The sequence below is a fragment of the Tetrahymena thermophila genome (assembly GCF_000189635.1).
Source record: "Tetrahymena thermophila SB210 genomic scaffold scf_8254420, whole genome shotgun sequence".
NCBI lineage: Eukaryota > Ciliophora > Oligohymenophorea > Hymenostomatida > Tetrahymenidae > Tetrahymena > Tetrahymena thermophila.
In genome coordinates this window covers 27,834-48,048 of record NW_002476202.1, presented here as the reverse complement: position 1 = coordinate 48,048, position 20,215 = coordinate 27,834, and the positions used below count along the sequence as shown (strand labels likewise).

The 20,215-nt window shown below is 20.7% G+C and overlaps 5 protein-coding genes across 5 annotated transcripts; 2 read left to right on the top strand and 3 right to left on the bottom strand. All coding sequences in view use genetic code 6, as the record gives it.

Moving 5' to 3' along the window:
• Positions 1–1,611: 1,611 nt before the first annotated feature.
• Positions 1,612–2,850, top strand: TTHERM_00694470 (FAD/FMN-binding family oxidoreductase; the record flags this gene model as incomplete). Its single annotated transcript, XM_001023612.2, has 2 exons — positions 1,612–1,831; positions 1,919–2,850. The coding sequence occupies exons 1-2, from the start codon at positions 1,621–1,623 to the stop codon at positions 2,848–2,850; spliced, it is 1,143 nt and encodes a 380-aa protein (XP_001023612.1). The 5' UTR covers positions 1,612–1,620.
• Positions 2,851–3,245: 395 nt separating this feature from the next.
• On the bottom strand, positions 3,246–3,840 carry TTHERM_00694480 (hypothetical protein; the record flags this gene model as incomplete). Its single annotated transcript, XM_001023613.2, has 2 exons — positions 3,246–3,400; positions 3,456–3,840. 2 exons carry the CDS (start codon positions 3,838–3,840, stop codon positions 3,246–3,248), a joined length of 540 nt encoding a protein of 179 aa, XP_001023613.2.
• Positions 3,841–5,076: 1,236 nt separating this feature from the next.
• TTHERM_000694479 (transmembrane protein, putative) lies at positions 5,077–12,406 on the bottom strand (the record flags this gene model as incomplete). The annotated part of the gene is made up of 16 exons (XM_012799837.1): positions 5,077–5,137; positions 5,288–5,330; positions 5,516–5,615; positions 5,670–6,752; positions 6,803–7,439; positions 7,522–8,909; positions 8,962–9,423; positions 9,482–9,537; positions 9,772–10,011; positions 10,070–10,403; positions 10,469–10,737; positions 11,029–11,264; positions 11,485–11,569; positions 11,664–12,035; positions 12,091–12,258; positions 12,316–12,406. 16 exons carry the CDS (start codon positions 12,404–12,406, stop codon positions 5,077–5,079), a joined length of 5,625 nt encoding a protein of 1,874 aa, XP_012655291.1.
• Positions 12,407–13,625: 1,219 nt separating this feature from the next.
• On the bottom strand, positions 13,626–15,125 carry TTHERM_000694478 (hypothetical protein; the record flags this gene model as incomplete). Its single annotated transcript, XM_012799836.1, has 9 exons — positions 13,626–13,659; positions 13,715–13,822; positions 13,884–14,078; positions 14,130–14,358; positions 14,419–14,640; positions 14,695–14,791; positions 14,849–14,909; positions 14,967–15,022; positions 15,093–15,125. 9 exons carry the CDS (start codon positions 15,123–15,125, stop codon positions 13,626–13,628), a joined length of 1,035 nt encoding a protein of 344 aa, XP_012655290.1.
• Positions 15,126–16,660: 1,535 nt separating this feature from the next.
• TTHERM_00694510 (reticulon protein) lies at positions 16,661–17,751 on the top strand (the record flags this gene model as incomplete). The annotated part of the gene is made up of 6 exons (XM_001023616.3): positions 16,661–16,679; positions 16,844–17,033; positions 17,111–17,249; positions 17,375–17,444; positions 17,541–17,621; positions 17,678–17,751. 6 exons carry the CDS (start codon positions 16,661–16,663, stop codon positions 17,749–17,751), a joined length of 573 nt encoding a protein of 190 aa, XP_001023616.2.
• Positions 17,752–20,215: the final 2,464 nt, after the last annotated feature.

Here is a 20,215-nt window from a genome sequence, read left to right as displayed (position 1 = left end):
TATTTAATGTCTGTATAAAATTAGTTCTAAGTCAAAAAATTTTCAAAATCTAGTATTTTTTTATTTTTAAAACAATTAAAATTCCTTACTTTTTACCTTTTTAGTTTATAAATTAATTTACCATTTAATATATATATTTCGAGATAGCTCACAATTATAGTTTTAAATGTTAAATTTTAAAAAAATAGGTTAGTAAAATATAAAATTTTTTTTTACTTAACTTGATTTTTATATTTATTATTTATATTAGTTCCTTCTGTATTTCCATTAATTAGTAAAACTATAACTAAGATTCTATTGTATAAAATAATATTAGATATTTATTAATGTTTATTTGTAAATAACCTATATCAAAAAATGAACTCATCACAAAAATATTTTTTGTATCCATTTTTATAAGTAAAATAATAACTTAAGCAAAAATACAGATAAATAATTTAAAACTATTTTATTTGTATTAAAAATAATTTTTTAAAGAATTAGTAAAAGTAATAAAGGATATTTTTTTAGAATAAATTTTATTTTGATTTTTAAAAATTTTTACGTGTAAAAAAAAATAATAACTTAAAAAAAACCTTCTTTTTAATTTCTTTTTTTGTTCTAAAGACCTTTAACTTATCTTTTTTAGGTAATAAAACTTTCTTTATAAATAAAAGTAATCTAAACAAAATGAAGATTTCTTTAATTATTCTTCATAATATTTTAAATTTATTTTATAAAATATATACAATGAACATATCAATTATCTAATAACTTTAAATTTGTATTTCTACATATTTTTATTACTTCAAACATATTCAGATTCCCTTATTAAATATTTTAATAGATGAACTCACTAAGAGTATGAATTCAATGAATATAAAAATAATCTTGGAATTTATCGTGTTATAAATTAATATCAAGGAGATAAACTGTAAGGATTTATCTTTAATTTAAAGCCAATATTTTAAATAAGCTTCTATTTATAGTTGAATACTAAAATTATTCTTATATTAAAAAAAATTTAAATAATCTAAAGCTTTTTATGCTTTTCACACAAGTAATATATATAATAAAAGAATGTTTCATTGTTCAATTATGTAAAAAATTTTTAAAAAATGTTTTAAATTTTCTTATTTATGGCAATATAATTTTTGAAATAGAAGTTTAATAGTGGATTTTAATAAAAAGGATTTAAAACTATACTTATTAGTAGGTTACAAGCAAAAAGAAGAAAAAATAATAAGTTTAATTAGTGCATCATCGTTAATTTTAATAATTTAAATGGTTAAGATATTTGTTATTCAATATAAAATTATGTGCTAACAAAAATATGTAATTAAATAAAACTAAATTAGAAGAAATACAGAAATCTAAAAGAACTTAAAAGAACTGAGAAGAAAATTTTTTATATTTTAAAGTCCTTTCATAATCAGAATAATCTTCAGATTTAATGTTTTTGATAAATTGTTATTGTAAGTAAAAATTTTACACTTTGATTTGAGAAAATTTAGAGAAAAATAGAAGAAAAATAGATCGAATTAAAAGCATAAGATAAAATAAAATAATTCAATAATTTAAAAATAAATATAAAATAACATAATTAAAAACATAGATAAAATTTTAAAAATAATCATACTAATGGATACTTCTATTCTTTTCTAAGAAACTTAACTTGGAGCCCTCAAGCTTAAAAACAAATTCATTGTTGCTCCTTTAACTAGAATGAGAGCTGACTAACCTGATATGGTTCCTAATGATTTAATGGTTGAATATTACTCTTAAAGAGCTAGTTTTGGTCTTATCCTTACTGAATGCAGTTAGATATCTCCTCTTTCTCATTGTTTCCCTGGTAAATAAAATATATACATTCATTATTAATTTATTTATATCTTATTAGTAGATTACATAATTATAAATTTAATTTAATAATTAATAGGTTCAGGTGGAATTTTTACTGAAGAATAAGCATAAGGATGGAAAAAAGTAGTTGATGCAGTACATGAAAAAGGTTCCTTGATAATGCTTTAAATATGGCATAATGGTAGAGCAGTTAATCCAAGCTAAATCGGAGGATAATAACCTATAGGCCCTTCTCCTATTGCAATCGATTAAAACAATTTCTTAGCAAATAACGAACCATATCCAGTTCCTCACGAACTTACTATTGAAGAAATTAAAGAAGTTGTTTAATAATATAAGCGTGGAGCTGAATTAGCAAAATAAGCAGGTTTTGATGGCGTTGAACTTCATGGAGCTAATGGATATCTTGTTGATTAATTCTTGAGAGATGGCTCAAACTAACGTACAGATATTTATGGAGGTTCTGTCTAAAATCGTAGCAGATTTTGCTTGGAAGTAATTGATGCTCTTGCTGAAGTATTTGGTTATGATAGAGTTGCTGTAAGATTTTCACCAACTGGTAGATATAATGGTTAATATGATTCTAATCCTTTAGCCCTTATGGAATATTTGTTAGGAGAGTTGAGCAAGAGAAATCTTGCTTTTGTTGAGCTTAAAAGACATGGTGCTCTTGAATATTTTATTAAAAATAATTCAGAAGATAAAAGAATTCCTCCTGCTTAACAAATACCTGATTTCTTTAATTAATTAAGGAAATTCTACTAAGGTAATTTGGTAGCAAATGATGGTATTAAAATAGAAGAAGCTCTTACTTTAACCACAAGTAACACTGCCTAAGCAATATCGTTTGGTGTTCTCTCTATTTCTAACCCAGATTTACCAATCAGAGTAAAGAATAATTGGGAAATAAATTAAACCATTGATAAAAATACATGGTTCTTTGGTGGATCTAAAGGATATACTGATTTCCCTACATATGAATAACAAATTAATGTTAGCAGTTCTTGAAAATAAAATTAATTACTATTATATACATAAATAAATATATTTGTTCATTTTTTTAAATTGGTTAGTTTTAAACTATAATAAATTTAAATTTATAATTCTAATTTTATTTTTTAATGACATAAATATAATTTGTTAAAGTTAAGATAAATAAATTTAAAATATTGAAAAAATCAACATTTGTTTACTTTATTTAATAAATATGTAAATTAGTAAGAGGTAATTATATTAAAATAATTAATATGGTTATGTATAAATTTATAATTAAATTTAATTTAAAAAATGAGTTAAATTAAAAAATAAACAAAACATTTTAAAAAACAAATTTAAAATTTAATTTATTTGTCTGTTAGTTTGTTTGAATAATAAATAGCAGATAGTCATTTTATTTTATTTTTTCAGTCTTATTTTTCAGCTTCTAATTGCTAGGAAATAGTGATTATCTCATCATTATCTGCTTAAAGCTGTTCAATTTTTGAAAAAATGTTGAAAGGATTCTATTCATTTTATTATATTTTGAGCTATTTCTAAACATTAATTAATTCTAAATCATCTTTATTTAATTTTAAGAAATTTTAATTAAAATAAGATTAACAAAATTATTTTACCTTAATTTATCACCAAATTTTAGTTTTTTTAGAAACCTTTTATTGATTAAGTATTTTTGAGAGGCTAAATGATGCTATTTTTAACATAATCTGTGTCTTAATTGAGACTAATTTACTCTAATAAATTAATTTAATTTAATTTTTTAGAATTTTCATCTAATTAATCTAATTAAAAAATATATTAGTTTTAGTCTGAGTGAGTTAATGATTCAATTTCTATATTTATCTATTTTTATGGCGTTTATTTTATTTAATTTGACAAATGAAGTGAATCTTTTTTTGTTTATTCCTATTAAGGTCTTTCTTTCATGCTATCTAATTCTAAAAAATGTATAAAAATAATTATTTTTTTTATTTTAATGAAATAAAAAATTAATTTATACATGCATATTTCAAGTCCTGAGGAGATTTATTAGAAATTTCTGCAATTAGTAAGCAAGATTGGCTCATAGGCGAGTTTATACTTCTTATTTTATTATCATAAATTGATTATGTTTAATAAAAAGCTTCTATTTTAGAGTTTTTTGCTTTCGCATATTTATTATAAATAGGAACTATGCCTGTTTAATTCATATTTTCTATTTAATTAAAAAATGTATTTTAAAATATTTAAAATAAAAAGTGCTTACAATAATTAAGAGATTGTCTAAAAAGCTAGTGCTTTTAATCTTAATTTAAATTTGATAAAATTAAAAGCAGTTTTTATATTTATAATTTCAACTAAGGCCTCACTACTTTGTCTCTAGATTTAAAGCAATTTAATTTATAACATATTTTATTTAAAAATTTTTAACTTTAAACAATTTTTTAGATACATTTAAGTTTTTATTACAAAACCTTAAGTATTATATATAAGATAAACAAAGCATTTAGAGTAACTATTATCACAAAGCAACATATTTATAGATATTTTTGTTCAGTATAACTTTAAAAAATACAAAGAAGCATTGTATTAGCGCATACTTTAGTAGAATAACTATCTATCTAATTCAACTATTTCAAACTATAAGGTTTTAATTTCCTTGCTAAAAAATCATAAAAGCTAATTACAAAATAACTTAGAATACCTTTTATAGCTGCATTTTATGAAAAAAAACTAAGTATGATAATAAGAAAGATTTTTTAATTTATTTTAATGAATTCCCAGTAATAAACATTTTTTTTATACTCCTTGAATAGGTAACCATACTTTAAGTTTACTTAAATGCTATCCAAACTTTATTTTTTTCTATATTAATACACTTAAAAGAATAATATACCAGGTATAACAAAGACCCAAATAATCAATAAGGGAATTACTAGGATAGAGCTATAAAAATTATAATCTTCAGAATTACATTTATAATTCATATTAATAAGGACATAAGATGTTGTTCCTACTTATCTACAGGAAATTAACCCAATCATCTATTAAACTAAATCTGGCTATAGGAATATGAATAAAAATATAAATGCGGTATATATTGAATAAATATCATATTTTTTAGATTTTTAGATAAAAACTTGAAGTATTTTTTACCAAATAGCATAAATTATCAAAACTATTATTATTGCTTATAATGAGATAATTAACTTTAGGTAAATTATTGGTATTTTAGAGCTAGAATATCTTAGAAGACAATCAAAATAATCCACTGAACTTGATATTGGAACTCCAATAGTTGAAGTAATTTCTAGCAAATCTAATTTAATATTATAAGTTTAAAATTAAGAACCAAATTAAGAAATAAAAGTTTTAATCAAAAATAATTAAAATAAATTTTGAGATTGAAAAAAATATTTATTTACTTACAAATTAATAAACTAAATTTTTTAATTAAAAAATAATTTACCTGATTTAATTGCTAAATTAAAAGAATTTACAAAAGAAATAATCTAAATGTAATTAGTGAAAATTTTTATGTAGCTTTTTTAAACTAGGATTTGGTTTAATAAATGGGATAGGTTAGAGCTGCTATTTTATCTTTTTCTAGTAATTACTTAAATAAGAATTTTCGATATCTGATATTCTCTATCATATTTCAATGTCATCTAAAGCGAAAAAAAAATCCAAGAAATACTTAAAAATAGCTTCCATAGATTTTATTGAGAGTCTTAGCATTATGTGCACTGATATTTATTTATTCTTGTGAAACTCTCTCCCCAAAACTATCCATAAATCTTTTAAAATAAATAAGTAAATTTTGTAAAAAATATTAATATTTAATAATTTACATCGCATTCTTCACATAATGGACCTATATTTCCAGTTGTGCATACATAATTACCAAATGTTTTTTCTATACAATTTTCTTTTCTATTGGTACATTCTATAATATCTGAACTATTTTACTCTTCTCTCCAAAATCCTTATACAAGTTAAATTACACCATTTTGGCATTCTCCTCCATTTGGACAAGGATAGCAACTTGTATAATCTAGGCTATACTTACCATTTTCACATGCTTAGCATTCTTAGAAATTATTGTATTTATTTATTATTTCACCAATTGAGCAACTTCTAAAATTAACAAAAACATCAAATGTGTAATTAGAATCATATTGGCTAGTAATAGGATTGTAAATTTTGATTGAATCAGATGTAAACTGAATAACAGCAGATGATTCAGGTATTCCAATAAGTTAAAGATTAGAAAAATTAAAATTGTGCTATGTAGGATCAATACTGATTTCTGAATTACCTCTTATGTAATATTATGTTGAATTTTATGTCCTACTACTCACTTAAATTTTAGAAGTTAATAATTAATCTTTTTGTTAAATTACAGTTATATTCATATCGTCTCTCAGCTAAAATATAAAATTTGGAAGATTTCCTCCACTTTTAAAATCATTTAAAACTATTTATTTAATATTTTGGTTATATTGCTAGTTGAATTATATTTCGTTAGTTAAAAATAGAGAAGTAGGATAAGAGAATGTATTAGAACCATATAAACTAGCTTTGTTGTTTTATATAGTGTTTGAATCATAAAATGGATTTATACCAAAATTTTAAATAGCTCCTCCTATTTATGCTTAATTATTTTACATAATTGATTTTTTTATAAAAATTGATTATTATGTTGAATTATTTGAATCACTATTTATAAAAATCGCTCCTCCAGATCCTTATTAAGATAAATTATCATTAAATACAGTTAAAGCTATTTTTAACTAGAATTAGTCGCCTTTATTTCCATGAATATACAATGCTCCTCCATCTTACATAGCTTAATTGCTCATAAAATAAGAGTTAGTTATTTGATTATCACTTGATCTTAAACTTTCAATAAATATAGCTCCTCCTCCTACTGCCTAAATTAAAAAAAATTACTTAATTTAAATAAAAATTTTTAATTGATTACTTTAGAGTTAATAAATTTAGTCTAATCAATTTAGAATGTTGAGTTAATCATGTATATTGATGAACCATAGCAATTTTGATAACATTAGATATTTTCAAAAAGAGTATTATCAGTTGCTTGTAATTAAGAGTTCTCTATCATGATCAAAGAGTTATTTTAATAAGGTAAATTTGACTTTAAGGTTTAAAGAAATCTGCTTTAATATACCTAAGTATTATTTAGGAATTATGATTTTTGTATGATAATCTAACCTAATCCAAAGTTGATTAAACTCTTAGAAAATTTACTTTATTAAAATACTATATCTGTCATATTTATATTAGAAAATGTAGAGTTTATAAACAAAGGAGATATAGAGTTAGGTAAGCTATATAAATTGCTAAATACAGATTTGGAAATAGTAATATTTGAATATTAACATTAGACCAATGCCTGAGATTGCAGATTTGAAATTTAATTTGTAAATTGTTATGGAAAACTAAAATTCTATGTTTAAGTTTGCTAAATATTCTAAAATTAAGTTATCGAATTTGCTGAATTAATAAAAAAACTATTTTATTGGCCTAAAATATTGATTAAATAAGCTTATAAGAACTAGATTGTATTTTTCTAACTAGAAATTTGATTATCTGTGTACCTATTATAAATATATTTAGATTAGATATTTAATAATAAATAAATAATAAATTTATTGAAAATGATCCTTTATAATTATTTACTTAATAGATATTGCTTCAGAGTCTTTACTGAAAGAGTAAATATCAGTAAAATTACATTAAGAGCATTTAAAAAATAAATCTGAGTTAGAATTATCGATGTATAATACACTTCCTTAGAAATCAGAATAGCCTTGTACAAAAGATGTTTAATTTAACTGTATATTTAGATTATTGCTAAGAGATTCGAGATACATGAAAGTACCCTAATTTGCTGTAGAGTTAACAAATTATGTTCCTTTTATTGTTAGATTATTAAACTTTGCTCTTATTGACCCTCCTTCTTACTTAAATTATGAAATAGGGTCTTATAAGTCAAATGAAGAGTTTTTAAAGTTGCATTAATTAATAAAAATTTAATTGCTTTATAAATAGACAAAGTTGTAGATAGAGTTTGATTTTGAATTTGTAAACTGTGTTTCTAAAATAGAAGTATCTCCTAGAGGACTTACAATCTATAAAGCTGTAGTTGATTGAATTTAAGAGTTAATTAGACCAGTAAGTTAATTATCGTGGAAGGAACATTAGCAGATTGTAATATTGGAATATTACTGTGATAAAATGTATATTGGGTTAGCTGGAGAATTAGATTTGGTTTGATAAAACTAGCTATTAAATATTTCTACATTTTAAAATAACATATTAATCTTTGAATATTGTTATGTAGTGATACTCATAATTGAATTATCTATTGCTTTAATGCTTGATACTTTCATCAATTTCAAGTTTAATTACTATATTTCACTCAATTATATAAAACCACCAAACTTAATATTATTTTTTCTATCTTAAAATTCTTTGTCATTTTAGTATGTTAAGTTGTATAAATTAACAAAATTAGAAAACTAAACTATGCAAAAAGATATTTCATATTGATTATAGACAGTAACATTTTATAAAGTAATATTCTTTATTTGGTTGGTAAAAAATAAGGAAGTGGTTTCAATGACTGTCTATTAGCCTTGATTTTAAGAAAAGTAAGAATTTTCTGAACTAAAAACATTACTGACCAACAGACTATGTTAAGGAACTGAGTTAAAATAGTAAATAGAATCGAAAAAGAGATATTAGGCTTGAATGTAAAATTGGTTTTATTAAATAGTAATATTTTAAAAGATAAATTCTAAATTCTTTTAATTTATATTACCATTAGTAGAAAATATTTTCTAGTTGCAAAAAGAATTGTTTGCTATTAATAAATTAGTTACTTAAGACTAGCCAACTTGAAAGAGCTATCCTACTAAATCAGGGGGATTAACATAGTAACTGCTACAATTATTATTTTATATTATCATATTATCAATAAAAAGTTTAGTATCACTTATCTAATTGAGTATAGTCAATTGGCTATTCAATATAGAATTCAGCAACTAAAAATTTCTGAAATAAATCTTTAATTATTTAAAATAGAATTATTATTTAAATGCTAATAATTTAAATTACTTGATTTGAGTTTGCGATGGTTATAAGCTGGTTAACATTTGAGAAATCTTTATGAGCTAAAACTGTGTTAGAAATTGTAGTTGTAGAATTATTAATTTATATTTAGAAGCAGTTAATTGATGAATTTTATGATTTATAATCTAAATTATTAAGGAGGCTATTTTGAACATTTGTCAAGTAAATACCACAGTTTTACTAACTACTAATAGCTGATGTTTAGGTGTTAAAATTCAATAATACATTATCTAATGTTACAGAATTATAATTTGAAAATTAAATATAATTAGTAATATTTATCTATCCTTTTTAAGATGAGTTTAAATTTTTAATATTCAGACTTATATTGCTTCCAAAATCAAGTGATATAAATTCTTAAATTAAATTGAAGATATTTGATGGGTCAATATTAATATTTAAATTGATACTTTTTACTTCTGTAAATATTTATTAATATTTTTTAGCCTATTTATAAAATTTTTTATTTTGAATAAAATAATTAAACATTTATTAAGGAATATACATTATAAAAAGCTGTAATAAGGCTAGATGAAGTTTAAAAAGGTGAATCAATAGTACCTAAGCCATATATTAAATTACTTTACTTAGTTTCAGTGGTATTAAAATAAAAATCCATTTAGCAATTCATACAAGAACTAATATCATTTATGCACTTGCCAATTTCAAAAAATATATTTGCATAAAAAAATTAAATCCACAAAGTTTATGTTTCTGGAAAATAACTGAAATTAATAAGGTAATCGTATTTTTAAAATGAATTTGTTACCATTTTCATTAGATATTAAAAATTACCTGATTAAAACTAAAAAATGCTAATGTTTCCAGAAGAAAAATCATACGTAAGAAGTAGCTAAATTTCTTCAATAAATGAAAAAACATCACTTAAACTACTAAGCTTGATTATTTTTTGAGTTTATCCAGAAAGAATGTTAAAACTGATGATTTAATAATCACCACACTGAACTATCAAATAAATTCCATTTATATCATATCTTAGAGTACCAGTTTAAGGATTTAGACAAGTATATTATGCTAATAATTTATTAATATAATATATTATTGAAGAAATTATAAAGTAAATTTGATTTACTCATAGTAGCTTTATATTTAAAGTTTGTAAAATTTTTAGCATCCCAAACATAGACATTTCCTAGTACATCTAAGCCAATAATCTCTTAAGATTAATCGCAATACAAAGCAAAACTGGTTTTGTTAATATTGTCATCTGGATTATTTGACACTAAAACTTGAAATTAAAAATTCCACATATCAATAATATGAAAGAGAAAGTTTTAATTATTCTTTTTTATAGGTAAACTCAATACAACCCATACTTAGTCTTAATTATTATTTTTTTAATAGAACGCAACAGGTTTATATTATTCAGATGGCACGTTTAAAGCTAAGTAATCGAGACCTAAATACTATTTTTTTAATAATTATTAAACTTTATAAAACTATTTATTAATTGGGTAAAAATAATTTTTACATGGCCAAATGTATTTTAATTGTCAAGTGATGTTTTATATAGCTTTATATAATTTCCTACCTATATAATGATATAGCAAAGAGGGTTATTGTAAACAGAAATAAAACTATTACCAACATATGGTGAATTTATTATATTAAATTATTAGATTATTTTCCCTTATATACTATCTTAAGTAATTATTATTAAGTTGTCAAACATTGAAACAAAATAATAGTTTTATTATAGCTAGATTCTATACTGTTTTGTGAATCCATTAGTTTTATAATCTAATTTTAATATAAAAAATCATAAATTTTCTTTAAAAAGTACAAAAATATGAAATTAATTTAATAAAAGAAATGAGTTAGTTAGTTTTTTGATAATGCAGAAGAGAGAAGAATTAAATAGATGTATGGATAAGTCTTGACCAATTAGTTTAATTGAAAACTTAATTTAAAAATTTTTTTTGGTCAATTTTTTATCTCATCTAACTCTTTGGAGTATAATTTAGGATAATTTTCATCAAAGCTAGTTATCAAATAATTTAATTTTTTGAAATAGAAATCAAATAAATTTACAAAGACGAATCTGACCAGTATTTGTATTATAGTTATAAGCAAACGTAAAAGATTTTTAGTTATCATAAAAATCTTATACAGGAATTATAAGCTACTAATTTTCTACCATATGGTACATAAAAGCATAATAGATTTATTTACCTACCAATTAAACTTAAAAAGGGTTTTACAAGTTTAAAAAGTTCAAAGATTAAACTTAGTTTGTGTTTGGAGTAGTGATGACTTAAAAATCTAGCCTATATAAGATGTATAAATCTGATATGAAAATACTTTATTATTCTTAACCAGATATATAAACTCTTATAAATTTGATATGATAAAACTATTTACTGGAGTTAATTAAAGCTTTTTTATAAAATTGGTTTTTTATTTTTTAGTTAATAAATAATTTTACTATTGTTAAATAATTGTTAATAAGGCTGATTGCTGCAAAAGTGACATATTTGATATATTTACACTAGACCGTTATTTCCTGCAAGAAATATGATATCATATTGATCATGCGAGTCATAATTATGTGATGAATTTAAAAATCCATCTGCTAAAAGTTTTTAAATATATATTTATTTTAACAATTTAGCTTTAAAAATTAATGAATTTACCTAATTAAAAATGGTAATTATATTGATAAATACCTGTACTATATTGAAAAGACCATGTGCATAAACCTTTAGGATCTTAAACTACCAAAACAACTACACCGTTATTTTACTTATAGGCTTTGGAAAATGTATAGGTAATAAAAGGATTAGAGTCATACTAACAGTTGTTAAATCTAAATATAACTTGAAAATAATTAATTTCAACAACAAAACATTCGCAGACACCACCACACATAAAAATTAAACCAAAATCTTTGATATAAGTCATGCCAATAACTTAAGAAAAATCAATTTATTTTATTGGTTTTACACTATAGGGATCAATAATCAAAATCTATGATTAGTTAGAGGCTATAATTTTTTTAAAAGGTTCTATATAATCTAATTGGAGTATTTGATATTCAGCTTTTATATTAATCAGTAATTTTTATCCAAAAATAATATTTTTACAAAAATTTACTTTTAACTATATCCAAAACATTATCTTAGGTTGTTGATATATCATCTAAATATAATGTGGTATGAGCAATTTATGTTCCGCTATACTAAACACTAATAGCTATGAGAATGTTAGTTTTTGGTAGTTTCAAGTAATTATTGAAGACATAATATCCATAAAATCCAACAACTATTTTAAAGATTAAAATGATTGAATTATATTTTATTTCTTTATTTGTTTGCTTACTCGTTTGGATATTTGTTTAAGGGCATTTCTATCCATCAGAATATTAGCTTTAAATCAAAATCAAAATTATTGTCAATATGCTTAAGACCATTACAAAATAAGATAACAATTTATTATTTTATCCTAAATATTGTTTCAAAAACTTTACTTTTGATATTGCAATTAAATTTCTTCAAATGAAATCTTTATAAAAATAAATCTTAAATTCCTGTTAGTCTTCATAAAAAATGTATTGTTTAACATTTTAGGCTAATATATTAAGTCACAAAAAGTTAATCTTAAAAAAAAAGAGTTTATTTATGGATATTTATGATCCTAATAAATTAAGCTTTATAATAATGTCAATATATATCAAAAACCTCATCTTAATTGATTTATATTCTTTATTCACTTATCCTAAAGAAATAAATGTAATTTTTATGTGGATCTAAATCACTTTGTATTTTTTTCAATTAAAATATCTTTCTAACTCATGAAATAACTCTTATCTTATTTATTTATTCATAATTAAATAATCTTTTTTTTACCATAAAAAATTAGATTTAAAAATACAAAAATATTAAACAGAATAGTGTAAGCTTTTATTTAACACCACCCGATTTTATTCAACTTAAATATTTCTAAATATCTTTAAAGCTCTGATTATTATTTTATAAAAATTATAATCCATTAATAGTATGTGTACCCTATTTTAAAATAAAATGTTATTTTTTTATTAAAATTAAAACTTTTAAAAATACCATAATTATATTTTAAGCAAAGTAATATTATCTTTCTTATTCGCTTTAATATCAAAAATTTTTGAATTTGAATTTGAATTAATTAGGATTTTTATGAAATTAGTAAAATAATTAGCATTTATTTATTTATTTTCAATAATTATATTTTAAAAATTATTTTGGTCAAAGCTAAACATTGAATTATTTTTAGTTTTAAGATTAGAAAAAAATAGGTAGATCTAAACTTTCTATTTAGAAAATAATTAAAAAATATGAATCAAAGAATTATTATTAAATGTTTAATATAGAGTTTATCTATCAAAAAAAAATATTAATTTAACACAAAATTTATTTTGTTAAAAAAAAAGTTTTTTAATCAGTATTAGAACCTATTAATTAATCCAAATTTATTTGAATACAAAGAAAAATAAATAAATAAGTAATTAATTTACAAATAAATGATTTTATATTTTATTAAATTTTATTGTTTTTATTATAATAATTATTATTTTTATATCTCATTGAATGAGTTTTATTTTTATTCACAAGTCTATTTTTTTTTTCCATTCATGCATGATCTAAAATGTGCTTTCAGTTCCAAGAAATTATGTTTTTAGAAGAAGTCCTTTTATTTATTTTTGGTAAAATTAATTTTAAATAAAATAAAATAACTAAGTTACTAAAGTTGCTTCAAATTTCCAAAGTCTTTGGATCTTTTTGTATCTCCAGCTGCATATGTTTTGAACATAAGCATATTCTCTTGGTCCAAAAAGTTATATTCAGAATTTCTATTCAAAAATAATAAATAATAAGTTAGATTTTTGCTATTCTTAAATTAAATTAAATTACTTTAATTGTGTCACCTTCTTATTGATGGGAGCACTCCACTAATTTTCTTAGTTGCATTCAGTATTTAAAATTTTACCTTCATATTTTTTTAATCTAGAAACTCTTTGTTCTGGCAGAGAAGATTGGCTGACATTAATATTTTTACTGCTCTAAAGTTAGGTTTCAGCTTTTAAACCAACTATATCACCGTTATTTCTTTTATTAAATAAAGTATATTAGAATTATTATTCATTTTTAAATACTTACAAAATAGCCTTAGTTTCGCATGGTGCAGGACCTTTAACTTTATAGATTACATTATTACGCGATTGGTAGCTGTTAGTAACTAGTCTTAGTTCCCTTTGTACTTAAAGTGACTCTTTTTCTTATTCATTTAATAGTTTTTATGGTAAGAAGAGGTTTTAGTTGGGAATTCTTTCTTCTTTAATTTGTTTGTGGAGCCAAGTATCTTCACCAAAAACATCAGGTTTAGGAACTAATTAAAATTGAAAAAATAAATAAATAAATAAACGCTTTTAAATGAAGTAATTAAAACTTTGTTCAGTGTTTTTCTAGAAAGGTATTCTTTAAGTTTTGTAAAGATTAAGGGAGACGGTTTTTATAAATTGCTTTGATAGTTACTCGTCTTTAGTATTTGGCTTGAAATTAGTAATTGAGTTGACTTCCTTTTTATCAATACCTCTTATCAAAGAAGTGTAATTCATATTAACACTCTTAATGCTTTTCTCGAAGGTAGAATTTGTCTCCAAGTTTAAATCTATCAATAAAAATCATTAAATTAAATAATAATGAAGATTATAAAATAGAATACCTTTTTAGATAATGTCTTTCATTTCCTATCTTGATAATTTGCCTAATTCGTAATCTTTATAGATGCTTTTTAATTTCTACTTTACTTCTGAGTTTATCTTTTAAAAATTGTGATTAGCTTCATTAAAATTTAAATGAATTTTAGATGATTTTACTTGTGAATTCTTTATAGCAAGCTTAACAGAGTCCATAGTTCTAGATGAAGAGACAGATCTCCTTTTATAAATGATAATTAAATAAATTTGATTTAAATAATCATTAAAAAGTAGTTACCATGAAGATGTTGAAAGGGTTCTTGATTGAGACCTTCTAGATGAATTAAACTGCCTCTATTTTAGTAAATATGAAAATATTAATGATGAAATTCTTCTCTTTAAGTAATTGAGAATATATTATTACATATTAGTAGCTATCGGATTATGTAGTACTCATTTTTATATCCTTTGATTTTAGAGTGTTGAGTGATTAGTAGATGATTAGCTTTTAATCTATTTATTTAATTACTTTTTTAATTTTTTGTAAATAAATATTATCAACTGAAACTAGGACAAAAACCCACTTTAAATATAGATTTTTAATATATTCATAAATATTAATTAGAATAATTATTAAAATTTTATTTATTATAAATAACACCATTTTACTGATCAACTTTTGAAAACCATTAAATAAAAATTAATAATATAAAATATATAACCTAATCAAGCTGGTTTATATCTTTTTATAAGTAAAAATTTTATAAAATAAATTGGAATTCCTCAAAACTCTACTTTATGTATGTTGTTAATTCATAGTTATTTTTATTTAAATGGTATCGCAAAATTGAACACATTTGCTTAAATTTGTAGAATTCCAGCATAATAATATAAGAATTAAAAAATTTTTGTTGATATTAAATGATTAAATATATGATTTCTATTTACAATAAATAATAATTATAAATTTATATTTCAGATTAAAATTTTATTATTAAAATAAATAAAAAATAATTCAAAGATTTTCTAATTATTAAATTTATTTTACTAAAATAAAAAAGAATAGTACAAATCTATATTCAAAAAGATAAAACTTTTAAAAAAATATTAGCTAGAATATTTAAATTGTGAATTATTAAAAACACAGATTAAAAATGTAGGAAAGTAAATTGAAAAAATGTTAAATTTATATTTTTTAAAGTTTTATTTTATTCAATAAAATAAATATTTCTCTTTAAATTAAATTTGAATTTTGTTACTTTTGATTAATATAATTTTTTAAATAATCTTTTGTTTCAAAGTAATTAATTTTATTTTATAAAAAATTATATTATTTCTAATATCACTAAAATAATAAACATTAAATAATTTATTGTAATTTTATTTAAAAATTTAAATTATGTTTAAAATAATTTTTGCAAAAAATGTAATAAAATTCTATATTAATTCTTAAAGAATTAAAATTTGACTTTTTTAGCAAAGACTTTGAAATTTATAAAACAGCGACTTATATTTGTATTATATAAGCTTTATTAATGAAATGGTCTAATTATCTTAAAATTTTTGATTAAGATGGACATCAAAAATTTGAGTTTTTTGTTCAAAATTTAGTTGAAGATTTTTCGAATATGATTAAAAATTAATAAAGTCAAGATACAATTTTTTGAAAAAGGAGAAGAAAAATAGGTAGATGTGCTTGGTATTGTATCAGATGACGTTTATAATAAAAGTGATTAATGTTAATTAAAATATAAAGAAAAAATGAAGAGAAAAAGATCTAGCTATTTAATGAATTGAAAAATGTTTGCAAGTAGATGATTAAGTAAAACTAAGATAAGGAAAGAAGAAAAAAGTAAATGAATGAATGAATCATTTAAAAAATCAAAAACTCAAAAAAATAAATATATTAATTAATATTGAAATAAATAATTAAATTGAATAAATATAAATAAGTATTTAAAAGAAATCATTAAAAATAAATAAATAAGAAAAATGTCAAGTTGTTGTCAAGGTTAGTTTTTAATTTAGCATATAAAACAATTTTTAAATAAATTTATTCTTTTAGCGAGCTAGCTTGTTTTTTAGTTTAAATATTTCCAAACTTTAGCAGTCTAACCATAAAAAATAATTTAGCATAAAAGATTATTTTAAATATTTTATCTATTAATCAAATAGGATTACCAGAGATTTTCAGATGGAACGATGTCGTAAAATCAGGCATCTTCGCATTTGCTTTCAATGCCTTATTATTAACAGTTTTATATAACAATCTTGGACTCGTTTATGTTTTAACTAACTTTGTCCTCGTTTCAACTGTTATCACAATTGTCTATCTTGCAGTTTTGAAGTTCATCCTTAAGGCTGAGTAAATTTTTAATAGACTAATTTAATATTATATTTCTATTGAAGTAATAATAAACATAATTTATTTAAATTTAACAGAGATCCTAAGGAAGACACCCAATATGTTTATGTTAGCGAAGAAACTGTCCAAGGACTTATTATTACCTTTGTTAATTGGAATAACTGCATTTAAGGTTACTTCAAGCAAGTTCACTAATCAATCTTATCTCAAGTTAAAGTAAGCAAATCAAATAATTTTTATATTTTGTATAAATTTCTCCTTATTGAATTCATAAAAGCAGCATTTTAAATTACATAAAATATTCAAATCATAATAAAAATTATACTTTTTTTATAAATTAGTTAATCGGCGGTCTTTACTTGTTGGCTAAATTAGTTAGCTGCTTCAGCATCATTAGCTTGACTTGGTTAGGTAAAAAAGCATAATTTAGATATGAATCAAACAAAAAATATTGATAAATAATTAATTAATTTATTTATTTAATTTTTTTTATGATATTAATATTAGTTGTCAATGGATTATTAGCTTTTGGATTTGTTTCTTTCAAGTTGGGAATGGATGTTTGCGGATTATCTAAGGGACTCTTAGGTATGACTTTAATTTAATAATTTTTACATGATTTAGTTTATATCTTAAATAATTAGATAAGGCTTTAGTTGCTGCTGAATCCGTTTTAAGCAAGATTCCTAAGTATACTCCTCCTTCTAAATCTAATTGAAAAGCAATAATATCTTTTATTATTATTTTGATGAAGTTAAGATCACAATATAATATTTTATTTCATAAATAATTAATCTATTAAATTATCATCAATTAACTAGCCACCAGAAAGTTAAATATGACCCACTGTTAATATATAAAGCTTATTTTGTTTTAAATGTATTTACTAATAAGATTAAATTTTATTAACGTTATGAATTCAAAAATTCTCTCGATAAACTACTTTAAAACAAATAAATGAAGACATATTTAATAGAAAATTTACTTTATATTTACAATAACCTTTCATTTTAAATTGATTTAAGTTAAACTTTATTACAAAACTAGTTTCATTAATAAATATTTTTAAATACTTTTTCTCAATTAAAAAAATAAAGAATATTTCAGAGATTTATTTATCTAGATGATAATCATTTTAGCATATTATTTGTATGATTTATAGAAAGGTTTCTTTAAAAAAATTTAGACAGACTTATTTTTATTTAAAATAGAAAGAAAAAAATTACATTTTTATTATTTTTATGAAGTTTTCAATTTCATTAATAAAATTAAAAAAATAATTTATTTTATTGCTATTTTTTATCAAATCAAAAATATGAAGATAGTTGAATTAATTAATTTTATTTCCAAATTAATTATTTTTTTAATAATAAATTAGTTAAAAATAAGCATTTTAAATTTAATCATAAATATGTTATTTGATAATTTGATTATTGCAAAATATTATCTTAATCTTTAAAAAATAATACCTAAGGCTTTAATTTTATTGTTGATCCAGATATCTCTATAGTCTTAAAGGATATTAAATATATCTTAAATTTTGTCAAAAATAATGTTATAAGTTATAAATATTACTATGATCATCCTCTCAATTTCTAGCTCCTTCTTCAATTTAATTATTTTTTAAGCTAAAGAATAAATATTTTAGCTATTTTAAAAATTTCAAAATTAATAGCAAATAAATGTATTTATTTTCACATTGAATTATTTAATATGAAGGAATTATAAAATTTTAAATAAAGAAAAACTTTATCAGCTAAAAAATTTTAAAATAAGTGAGAAAAATCATTTTTTAACTATTATTTGATAAATCTATTTTTAAATTTATTAAATTTTATCAATTTTGCTAAGGTTTCAATAGATCTCAACTTTGATGATGATATAAGTTAAAAAAAATACTTTATATATTTTCTTTATTGATATCATATGATTAATTTTTGGTTTAAGAATCAGATTTGATCGTTGAATTAAGATTTATCTTTTTTTAATACAATCAATTAATTTGGAAATAATGGAAATAAAAATATCTACTTTTTGATTAAAATTGATGGTATGTAAATGAGGTAAGTGATAAGAAAAAAACTCTTAGTTATTTAAATATTTTAAATGATAAAAAGAAAATTACATGAGTTCTAAATAAATAGAAAAAAATATTATGCTTTGTGAAAAATAATAGGTAAATTATAATAGAAGTAAGCCATTATTTTAAAAAATAAAATAATCTAAAATTATAATTATTTAAAAAAAATAAATCTATTCTCTCATATTTTTTAAAAATTATTGAAAAAAGTATGCGTAATTCAGTTATTCTAAATATAGCTTCAATTATTTATCTTTTTATTTTTTTATTATGAGATTTAGTTACATACTTCTTTCTTTGAGTAATTTTAGCATGTAATCTAAATTTTAAAAACCTTGAATAAAATTATATTTTTTGATTGTAAGTTAATTTTCTATCTTATTAACATTTATGAAGATTTTAAAAGGAATTTATATTTTTTAGATATCTTCTTATAATAATTATTTACATTAAATTAAGATCATTGTGGTCTCTATCTTTTTTTCAGATTCAAATTATTACTTAATTTGGTTGTAAATTAATTTGAATTTTGGTATTACATAAGAAAAAAATATCTTTAGAGAATACTTATTTCATTTAAAATAAACAAATTATATCAATCAGAAAAATACTTTTTTATTTTTCTAAATAGTGAAAAAAACTTGATGAATTTTAAAGTTTAGTTTTTAAAAAATATTTTGAAGCAAAATCAAAAAATATTTGTAAATCATTTTTATTTTAGATTTATTTTATAAAAAATACTGCTCTTAATTTTATTAACTAAATATTAATACTTCAATTATTTGTAATTTAACTTTCTCTTTTCTAAATCTATGATGTGCTTATATTTTTTAAATGACTCAATTAAAAATAAATCTAAAAAGAATACAGGATTAAAATTCTATTTGAAAAATAAAAATATAAGAAGAAATTTTAAATACTGTATAAAAAAATAACAATTAAAATAATTGTAACATTTTATTTTCACTAAAAACAAAAGTTTTAAGTTGAGAACAAAATTAAATAATTTGAGATAAACTAAAAAAAAATTAATTATTCTGGAAACATTGACTTTTTAATAATTCAGAATCACAGCTTTATTTTTCTACAACTAGAAAAATAA